At 40.3% G+C, this 11,439-nt stretch overlaps 1 protein-coding gene and 1 long non-coding RNA gene across 3 annotated transcripts; one reads left to right on the forward strand and one right to left on the reverse strand.

Moving 5' to 3' along the window:
* Nucleotides 1-1,289: 1,289 nt before the first annotated feature.
* On the reverse strand, nt 1,290-3,023 carry LOC149986637 (uncharacterized). The gene is made up of 2 exons (XR_016500098.1): nt 1,757-3,023; nt 1,290-1,630 (listed from the first exon to the last, which is right to left on the reverse strand). It is a non-coding gene; the product is annotated as an uncharacterized LOC149986637 (long non-coding RNA).
* A 3,972-nt stretch (nt 3,024-6,995) lies between these two features.
* Nucleotides 6,996-9,280, forward strand: LOC112275143 (S-adenosylmethionine synthase 1). 2 transcript variants are annotated; one of them, XM_073530280.2, is made up of 2 exons: nt 6,996-7,155; nt 7,706-9,280. In XM_073530280.2, exon 2 carries the CDS (start codon nt 7,706-7,708, stop codon nt 8,885-8,887), a length of 1,182 nt encoding a protein of 393 aa, XP_073386381.1. In that variant the 5' UTR covers nt 6,996-7,155; the 3' UTR covers nt 8,888-9,280. The 2 variants fall into 2 exon arrangements, with proteins under 2 accessions (XP_073386381.1, XP_024360983.1); XM_024505215.3 differs by having other exon boundaries at nt 6,996-7,104.
* The last annotated feature ends 2,159 nt before the right edge of the window (nt 9,281-11,439 follow it).

Below are 11,439 nucleotides of genomic sequence, written 5' to 3' on the forward strand. Positions count from 1 at the left end.
TGGTAACCAGCATCCATGCATATTATACCATTATTCTTCATAAAATTGTGGACAATGTACTTTCTTAATTTAAATTTTTGAGTGTGAAATACTTAAAAAAAAAGTATACTGTAATTGATAAATCGTTATTAAAACAACAATGCCCTTTGAAATAATACATGTGGATATATGATGTTATTAGAAAGAGTCCACAACCTTGAGTCACTTTTTTTATGAAAGTTGTGTATATGATATTATCAACTTGTCTAAATGTAGCAATGATGTTCAAGACAGTGAATTTTGGTGATTGGTTAGTCATAACAGGCATGATTTTATTCATTTTAGAAAAAAAATACTTACATTCTATTTAAAATGGTCTATACATACAAATACAACTATAACTTTGATAATGTCTTTTTTTTTCTTTTCTTCATGAATACTTTCATTCCAAATTTTTAAATAAATTAAATCTCAAATAGAGATATTGTATCCATGATTTTAACAATTTTTTAAGGTCAAAATTATGCTTCTTATATTATCATTCTTGCTTACAATATACCAATTACTTGAGTATAAATAAATAACATTTTTATGTAGGGGAATGCAAAATACACCTTCTAAATCATTATTACCACCCCTTCTGTGACTGTGCACAAGTACATGCATTATGCACTTTTATACACAAGTTATGCTTGGAGTTTGAGAAAATGCATCCTTTTGGATTAATCTAATCTACGATGGATCTCTTTGTATTGAAGAATAATTTAAGTATGGTACTTGCTCGGTAGAGCCTCTTAGACATCCACAAGTATGGTGCATTAACAGATTTTTTAATCCATGTATTGACAATATTAGCCCAAGTAGCTGATTGTGCACATGTTCTTGTTGATGAGGTGCCAAGATTTGATAGGTGCCTCTAACTTTATTAAAAATGGATCCAAAGCTATCCATATTTAGCAATACTTTTGTATTACTTAAAATATCTTAATGTGCAAATCCAACTTCAAGTCCAAGCCATAATATATTATAAAGGTGCCAAAGAAGATGGGAATTATGCACATACAAGTGCACCTTTGCTGGCATGTGAAATAGGTTTATCTTGTAGGGACAATTTATGACTCAGATGTAAAGATACTTACGAGCATGTTTCACACATCCAAGATGTACAAATAAACAGATGTGATACTTGATCAACAATATGGACACAGTAGTCGAAGTAGAAGTTTAATTCCTAAAGTTGATCCACAAGAGCAAGGATTGGCAGGCAACTACCAAGTTCAAATTTTTGGATGCATATTTTCTTGTAGTCAATGGTCTTTGCTATTACTTATGTGCTTGAATTGGCTTGCCTTAGAGTGAACAACATGTCCTTTGGAGCAATGCCAACAGCAGCCATTTATTGCATTACTTCACATTAATTAAACTAAAGACAAAATACACTAGAATGTCTAGCCAAGTTGATAGAAGTCTTGTGGTTGTGCTCATGCTTGATTATTATAATGTATTAAAGTCTATTTGACTTGTGAAAGCATCTATTGAGTTGAAATGAGCAACCAATCTTCTGTGTGGATCCTCTACAAATTCACTTTGTATTTGTTTGAGCTTTTGTTGGGTTGTACTTGCTTCTTCAATCACACTTCAAAACAATCTTCTGCTAAGAAGGATCAAAACATAGCATTGTAAGCGCACAGCCTTAGGTGTGAGCAAATGCCTTCACAAAGTGCAACATGTCTTCTTGTGAGTTGTAGGAAATTTTAGGTTGAGATGACATCCTTACCATTTGAATATAATATAATTTGGTGGTTGATAGTATTTGGGAGTTGAAGGTATTTAGGGATGTACTTATCATCATCACAAGTGCTTCCAAGACAGCCAAACAGTCATGTGGAAGAAAGGGAGGGAATTCCATTTATGAGGTGTAGTTGTATTGAGCATTGCAAGCCAAAAGTCACAGAAGGGGTGGAAATAGTGATGGAAGGGGGTGTATTTAACATTCTCCTTTTTTATATTTCTTGAGTGTATATATATATATATATACGCACACACACACAAACACATGTGCATATTTGTCATGCTTTCACATTACTCTATATAAATCCATAATTGACAAATTTATTTCAACATTAATTTTCATGCTTTCTTCTGCAACACAAACAACAAAGAAAGAAAGAAACCAACAATAAAATTAAACAAATCGAACCATCAATACAACAAATAAGTATATATATGTATATATATATATATATACACACACACACACAGTCATGATTCATTACTATTCATACATACATTGAAAATATACAAATTGTGGACTAGATGACATCCAGAAAAAAAATCAGCTTGTAACAAAAGGAATATGAGGAGAAAGGGCAATCAAATATTAGTTGCCATATCAAAAATACTGCCAATGTCATCTCCATGAGAAGAAAATTTTACAGCTCTCTCATCATTCAGGTCTGCGAATAGATCACATTAACGCGTTCGGGATTACGCTATTGTCCCCTAGCCACCCATCACAGAACCCCAAAATGAAATCCTAGTATTGGAGGGAGCGTGGGAGGCTGCAGTGAGAGGCTATTGTGCATCGAGTGCAGGCACCGAATCATGAAGAAGCGCGCATAGTTCCGTCCGTCGCTTCAATGAAGAGAAAGGTGAAGAAGATGCTGCTGCTGCTACCACCACTAACTTAACTCTCCAGATCTGGACGACACACAAGTAGAACTCCTCTCCAGCAGAACCAAGAGAGATCCCAGCCAGAGAGAGACCAATCCCAGTGAATTGAGACCAGAACCAGGACCGGGATCCCCTCCTTCCTTGTTTCCGCCCCCAGAAATATGGGGCAGGACTGACTGACTAACTGACTGACTGACTGACATTCACTCACCCACTTACTCTCTCTCTCTCTCTCTCTCACTCACTCACGCAGGTCGCCCACTCCCTCCCTCCCTGCCCCCCAATAATGCACCACCGCGCCAACGGAGGAGCTAGAGGCCGAGCGAGGTTGGAGGGGGGAGCAAGCAACCCACCCCACCCCCCCCCCCCCCAATAATGGCAGCAGCAGGAGGAGGAGCCAGTGGAATAAATATATGAGAGGATGGATGCAAGAGGGCAGGGCAGGGCAGGCACAGGAGCCAGCCAGCCAGCCAGCCCACCACGTGGTGGGGTCCTACATCCATCCATTCTTCATCCATCTATCACTTCCAGGTGGAATAATAATAATCCACCTGATGAGGAGGATGGATTCACAGTGCCAACTCCCTCCCTCCCTTCTGCTTCTGCTCCTCCTTTATTATTATTATTATTATTATTGGAATTATTACTGTTATTGTTATCACTGTTCCTCCCTCCTGGAGGGGGAGGAGGAGAGGGCTTTATCTGGCCATCGTGAGCCACCTGAGACTCGCCATTCAGTATATTGCGGAAGGGGGGAGAGGGGGGGTTGGGTTTAGGATTGGATTGGGTTGGTCAAAACTACCTGGCCCAGGAGAGATATATATAGAGATAGATAGACCCCCCTCCCCTTTCCTCCAATCCAATAATGGTTTTCCGTTATTAGTTTGGTTTCAAACTTCAGATTTTGGAATATTTTATTTTTGTTAAGGACAAGAAGGAGAGAGAGAGAGAGAGAGTGTGTGTGCATGAAGGCATGTCGAATTACTTACATTGGTGAAACAAATTGTTCTGGAATTAATCAAAATTTTGAGAAAAAACAGTGCTTTTGGATTATTATATGTTTAACGAATCTGCAAGGATCGCTGCGAAATACAAAAGGTTCTTACTACTAAGAGTAAAATGACAATAAAATAAAATAAACCCTCCCAATCTAAAAGAATGTAACATGACTAGATCCCGTCCAACACTGCTAGAATTTCAATACCGTACCCTTTTAAACAAACAAGTCGTGTATTACAATGACCACTTATCCAATTAACAACGAAAAATTGATGCTTCGTTCATGAAACAAGAAACATAATGACACTGCAAGAATGAGGGCCCGGTGAAGTCGTTATTCATTACAGTAACACCATCCAATTTTAATAGAACTCCCGAAGGCCAGGGAGTCCGGTGCTCCCAGTCGTCAAGTCAGCGCTAAAACACCAGTGTCACCTGGTTCCGGTCGAGATCTCAATCGAGAGGACTGTTTTGCAACTTAAAGGGATGTCGATCCACGGCCCCATTGGCTGTGACCAAGATCCAGAAATTAGCAAGTGCGGACCACTCGCTAATCCAACGCCGAACTTAACGCAAAAAAGAACAAAAAACAAAATACGGATCTCGATCTGGCCCATCACGATTTACATCTCAAAAAGACACCTCGATATGATTTGGAAACGAAAGAGTGGTTGTACTTGGCACGGTCTCATGACAATATTAATATGTCCCCCCCCCTATTATCTTATCGACATCTTTATTATATTATTTTATATTATATTTTGCCTGTGTCGTTATGTTCCTATTTTGTAGGCCGGGAGTGGAGGCATGAGGATGAGCTGGGAACTGAGTCCTGGCTCACATGCGATGGCATGGCATGGTCTCCGTGGAACGCCGTGAAATTTGTGGTTGTCAGATCGATAAAGAGGACAAAACCTGAAGCGGTTTTTATAATAATAATAATAACAAATTGAGTGCATTGGCTTCAGGGAAAAATAATGCACGCCCTATATCTTTCTCTAGTTCTCAGCTTTTCATAAGACCAACTCCTTTTCCAGAAAGAATCGGGCTGAGAGACCCCAACAGTTCTGCATCGAATCGCTCTCCTAGGACTACGACGAATTATTCCCTCGATGCTTTTTTCCGTTTTCTTTCCAAAGGGATCTTCTCGCTAATCCTTTGGAATATGGACAACCTTGGAATGCTGACTGGGCTTTCAAGAAAGTTTGGTCAGAAGGAGAAGAAGCACGGGTCTCCCAGCCCAACCCTGGCCTGACAGCACCGGTCACCCGGGATGAAAAGCTCTCTCATTCCGAAGATTCTGCTCTTGGAGATCCTCGTCGAATCAGGATTCGCAAAAAGTATGAAACTTGTCAGCTTTGAGTTTTCAGTAACTAACGCTAGACCAACAGTTTTTAGCTGAACACAATAATGAGGGCATCTTATACTTCCTCCTCATCCATTCAAAGAGAGATTCCAATTATAAAATTTTCTGGAGTTCATGAAGGTATACCAAATTGTTTGGAGTGAGCAAAGTAAGTTATGTATAATTGAATTATCCTGACAGGTTTAATTCCCGTGCCTCCATTACAACTCACAACACAGGTATTTTTGATGCCAACTTTTTGAGAGCAAAAAAATCTAGTGCACCACTTCTTTTTACATCAATGTTTTTTTGTTTTTTTTTTTTTTTGTTCTTGTTTTAATTTCCAAATAACCCAAAAGTATGTGGTCTTCGAGTTACACTGCTTGAACTTGCACTATGACAAGAAAGTGGGTTAGAAAAAAAGTGTTGCATGGCTTGTGGCACAAAAACAAAGGAACAGAATGTTTCTCATCCACCTTCCATCCCCATGTGATTAACTGAAGAAGCCACACATGTGGCTACAGCAAGTGTGTCCTAGGTGGCAGTGAATGCAGTTGAGGGAGTGGGGATCTGAAGCACAAGGTTTCAGTTTTTCATATATCCTTTTGCATATTCTGCGTTTGGGAGGAAGTGGGAGTTGGAGGCTTGATTAACTAGAACCAAGCATTTCAAAAGACAAAATATCAGATACCATCCTACAAATGCTGTGAGGAAGGGATCCATTGGCACCCATAACAGTTGCATGCCAACTCCCCCTCCTCTAGCACATCCATTCATTTGGCTGCATCAGTTTTAAGCCCTCTCATTTTCTGACTGTGTTGCTTATTGCTCTCCCATGTAGCCTGTGTGTCTGTGACCATGGACTCCCTCAGAACTTTAAGGAAAAAAGGAATTTGTTTCATATTACATATTATTTTCCCTTTAGTTTTTATTTCTTTTAAAATATCTAATGATGACTGAGTAATTAATTCCTCTATTTCTCAATCCATTCCAGATTTCTTGTTAATGCCCAGTGTTAGCATTGATTTCAGAATGTACTGCCATTGTCACCACATTACTGCCTGAAATGTGATAATAGGTTGTTTGGATTTTTTATATTACTAATATTATCAAACGATATTCCAATATCAATATTCATGTGCATTTTTTTCTTTATATATGTATATATGTTTATATGTTTATTTCTTTATATATGCATGTTTGTTTTGATCAGACATATAAACATATATAAAGAAAAAAAATGTGAAATAAAAAACTTACCACTGCTTCTCAATGAATATTGAAACACTTCACAACTCATTTGTCATGCGTGTTTTGCTACTATTGTTGATAATATAGTTTGATTGAATCATTAAAATTTAATTTAATTTAATTTAATGTTGTAAATTTCATAATTGGCTTTTGGAAGAATCTTAGTTAAATGAAGCACAGCTTCATAAATATGAATACTTAACACTACCCGAACGCATCATGTGTTCAATTCATGCAAGATCAGGTTGACTACTACAATACAACATGAGCCATGTTTGGCTAAAATAAGGCAATCAATCCGAATCAAGGCATCCCTGGAAAACTAAAAATTGTTTTTGATGATATAAAAATGCAAGGCAAGGAGGAAACCCAGATGGGAAAGGGCGGGGGGGACCAAGCAGGAGAGAGGAACAATGAGGCGCCATGAAACTTCAAGGAAAGTAAGAACACAAGCCAACCAAACCCCCCCCCCTTTAATGACCCACAACTGTCTGTGCAAGACAGTGTGGACGAGGGGTGACAGTGGAGCATTCTCACTTAATTTATGGCAAACACAAATAAGGGAATCTCATTCAGGTCTCCATTTTCTGAGCCTGGAATAGACCACCTGGAATCGACTGGAAACGCGCAGCGACGACAGGGGATGAAAAATCGATCGGACGGGCCAGACACGCCGCGACCCTTGCACTCCGCGTTGCGAGACCTCTATAAGGTTTCTGTCGCAGGCACTTCCATGGACCATCCCCGCTCCTCTTGTTCTCTGCCCCTTCACCCTCTCTCTCTGCACGCTGCTGCTTACTTCGGCAGCTCCGGGCCTTGCTGCTGCCAGTCTTCGTCGTCGAATCCTTTCACTCGAGGTGTGCTCGGTTTCGTACCCTGATGTTTTTGCTCTTCTTCACTTGCGCAAGGTAGAGCGGTTTCTGGCTATGTCAGTTTGGGCTAGGGGTTGTGAAGTGTACCGTGAAGTTTCTAGAGTTCGCGATCGACTTTGTTTTGAGTGTTAATCTGGTCGATAGCACTATCCCCGTCTAAAAATAATGCGTTCTCATGTGAGGGTTTTGAGTTCCCGTTCTTGTCGAGATTTTGTAAGGATCTTCTAGCACGCGTGCACTATTCCGCTTACTGAGTCGTACACTAGTTCTCAAGGCCGTCGCCATCAATGCACTCCTTCGTAGATTGCAGGGGTTGACTCCAGCAGGATTGTCTGCCTCTTCCTTCCAATGCCATCCGTCATTGTTGCCTGTTTGTTTCTCAAGCTCCGTTTTCGGTCTCGCGCAGATCCTTAAGGTTCATGAAGAGTTTAACACTTTCAAAGCATGTATTTCTCGAAAGTTACCCGAAGCTTACTTTCTCTACCCTCATTACAGAAATGACTTGATCTTACGTTAATACAAATATCGTGATGCTCGTTTGCAATGCATCTAAACAACTTGCATGCGATGTGGTTTGCCTGGTCAGATGGAGACATTTCTTTTCACCTCCGAATCCGTGAACGAGGGTCACCCCGACAAGCTGTGCGACCAGGTGTCGGACGCCGTCCTGGATGCGTGCCTGGAGCAGGACCCTGACAGCAAGGTGGCTTGCGAGACGTGCACGAAGACGAACATGGTGATGGTGTTCGGAGAGATCACGACGAAGGCGGTGGTGGACTACGAGAAGATCGTGCGCGACACATGCCGCGAGATTGGGTTCACGTCGGACGATGTGGGACTGGATGCAGACAAGTGCAAGGTGCTGATGAACTTGGAGGCGCAGAGCCCGGACATTGCCCAGGGTGTGCACGGGCACTTCACGAAGAAGCCAGAGGAGATCGGCGCGGGCGACCAAGGACACATGTTCGGGTATGCGACGGACGAGACGGAGGAGCTGATGCCACTGACGCACGTGCTGGCGACGAAGCTGGGCGCGAAGCTGACGGAGGTGCGGAAGAACGGGACGTGCGCGTGGCTGCGGCCGGACGGGAAGACGCAGGTGACGGTGGAGTACAAGAACGAGGGGGGTGCGATGGTGCCGTTGAGGGTGCACACGGTGCTGATATCGACGCAGCACGACGAGACGGTGACGAACGACCAGATCGCGGCGGACCTGAAGCAGTATGTGATAAAGCCTGTGATTCCGGAGAAGTACATGGACGAGAACACGATTTTCCACCTGAACCCGTCGGGGCGGTTCGTGATCGGGGGGCCGCACGGGGACGCGGGGCTGACGGGGAGGAAGATTATCATCGACACGTACGGGGGGTGGGGAGCGCACGGAGGAGGCGCATTTTCGGGGAAGGACCCGACGAAGGTGGACAGGAGCGGGGCGTACATTGTGCGGCAGGCGGCGAAGAGCATCGTGGCGGCGGGGCTGGCTCGGCGGTGCATCGTGCAGGTGTCGTACGCGATCGGGGTGCCGGAGCCGCTGTCGGTGTTCGTGGACACATACGGGACGGGGAAGATTCACGACTCGGAGATATTGAAGCTGGTGAAGGAGAACTTCGACTTCAGGCCGGGGATGATGTGCATCAACTTGGACTTGAAGCGAGGCGGGAACAGGAGGTTCCAGAAGACGGCGGCGTACGGGCACTTCGGGAGGAACGACCCGGACTTCACGTGGGAGGTGGTGAAGCCGCTGAAGTGGGAGAAGACGGAGGCGTAGAGGGAGTGGGAGTGGGATTGGGAGTGGGATGATGTAGGGATATGATGAGGGGACGGGGTGATATGAGCTCCCCCCTGTGTGTAGCGTGCGGTGCGGTGGGAAAGGGAAAGCACGGACAATATTCTTTTCTGTTGGCGGTGGCTGTGATGGTGTGATCGGGTGATGGTGTGATCGGGGAGGGAGATAGAGAGCGGGAATGGGAATGTGGGGGTGAAGGGGGAGGTAGGGAGTAGGTGGTGTATGGCAACTGCATGATGAACAGAAGGTTGATGATTTTTGATGACGCTGGATATTGTATGGTAATTGGAATGGAGAGTTGGGGTGCAGTCGGCGAAGCCGGGTGTGCAGGATTGAATAGTGGTGGGATGAGGTCCACCATTACTGATCTCAAAATTGTATGTGGTGGATGAGTTTTATGTGCATTTTTATATTCTGAATTCTCTGATCAAGATGTGTATTTTTTGTGCATATCACTGTGTTTGAATCTTCTCAGTTTTTTCAACTATCATTCGCTGGATTTCACTATCAACGTAAGATATTTGGAGAAATGGGATTGTACTCATTTAGATGAGAAATTTTGTTTGTAGCGGGGCTCAGAATGCGACACGGTTAAGAGAAGCAGAGCAGTCAGCAGAGAGAACCATTTTATTTATATCTGATTGTGGACCTAATTTACGAATAGCACCAGAGATTGTATTGTGTCATTGAAGCGAAATTACCTACGTGAGGGTGCTCAATCAAAATATTTTTGACACATTTTATACTATAATACTATAATATGCATGGTGGCTATTCTCGATGGATGCAATTGTTCTCAAAACTGTACAATCAAATTCATGTTTTCTTTAATTTGAAAAACAATCCCTGGCAATTTATTAAAATGTCCAAATTACAAAGTTTCTCTTGTCCTATTGAAAATTTTGAAATTTATGATCTAAACACATGGTTGCAAATGGTGTATAGAAGTAAGCTTGCGCAATCATTGTGGATGATTTTTAATCCACAATAATGGTTCAAACCTAATTCATTATATATTTTTAAATTCAAAAAGTAATTTTTAATTTGGGATTCTTTTCTAAAAATGATCTTAACTCTTAATTTTAAATCAATAATTTTAATTTCTAAAAATAAATTATTAAATTTGGCATCTTTTGTGGATAATAATCAAGAAAAGATTTAGTGTGAATGGAATCTAAGAAAAATGAAAAGAATTGGTATAAAAGAAGTTTAGAAAAGAAACTAGTATAAAAAGGATTAGAAAAGAAAAATTTAGAAATAGTTAGTATCTAGTTACTCATGTGTTTAACATGTGTTTAATAACACAAAGTAATTGTGTAAACAAAGATTGTTACACACAACACATTGAGTGCCATAAATCAACCACAAAGTATACAATTTAAATCAAATACAAATGCACAACTAATAGAGTTTCAAGAAAAGATTATGAATCTACATAAAAATAACTCAAGCTATCTCTCATACCACAAAAGGAGAATCAAAGAACGTAAGTGTGAGTAGAAAAAACCTTATTGCATTATTAAATGGCTAAATCTCCATAGCCAAGCAAATCTATACAACACAAGCTTTCTCTCTTTTAAAATTATTCATAAGATTTGATTTGACAAGAATGTCAAGTCAAGGTGGTTTCTCTATCTAATTTTTCAAATCCTAGTTGATATTAACAAAGTCAACTAACAAAGAATAACTAAATGGATGTAAAATCACTAAACCAAACCAAATTACATACATCCAACAAGATTTGGCATCCAATGCTACATCATATGATAAGGTGGTTAAGTTGCCTTACTATGAAGGATAAGAACTTAAAGAAGATACAATAAATAAGTGAGATAAGTATCAAAGAAAGATGAAAAAATAATAATAAGATAGTATATATATATTTATTTATTTTTTGAAATGACTATTGCCAAAGGCTAAAAATCTAGAGACTCTTGAAATTAGACTAGAAGTAAAAAAAGAATTGACAAGAATGAAGAAGGCTTCACTCTCGCTTCTATATATACTATCTAATTAGAAGTTATATGGCGATGTTCTATAGGATCCTCAATATCTGTTTAATTATCAAGACATATGTCTTTACTTGCAAGACAAGTTTTTTATATGTGTGTCACATGGTTAGCTTATATTATAAGCTATTAATACATGTAATATGCATCTAATTTATTCACTAAGTGTTCATCCTATCAATCATGTGTTGACACATATAAAGATGAAACCATATTAATGGAGCTTTTAAAAAGTTTTTTTATAAAATTTTATCTAATTAAACTATTTTTATCTATTTTAAATTATTCATATTATTTAGATAACTATATCAGTAAATATAAATGTTCATGACATTACCTCTCTTTTTAGAAACAAATTCTATGACAAGTGGTGATTGCATATTGAAGAAGTCCAAAATGCAATGAATTATATTTGCTACGTATTCTAATCTTTATTCTCTTTGAAGGGAATTTGATTGGTCCTCTCATCCATTGATAATGTCTTATTTTAGGGTGTAAAGTCTAAATTATTATTATATCATTTTT

This window comes from Physcomitrium patens, chromosome 22 (genome assembly GCF_059467195.1).
Source record: "Physcomitrium patens ecotype Gransden chromosome 22, ASM5946719v1, whole genome shotgun sequence".
NCBI classification, from domain to species: domain Eukaryota; kingdom Viridiplantae; phylum Streptophyta; class Bryopsida; order Funariales; family Funariaceae; genus Physcomitrium; species Physcomitrium patens.

Bases quoted from the DNA above. Each gene is read 5' to 3' on its own strand.
- LOC112275143 (XM_073530280.2), top strand. From the start codon at position 7,706: ATGGAGACATTTCTTTTCACCTCCGAATCCGTGAACGAGGGTCACCCC.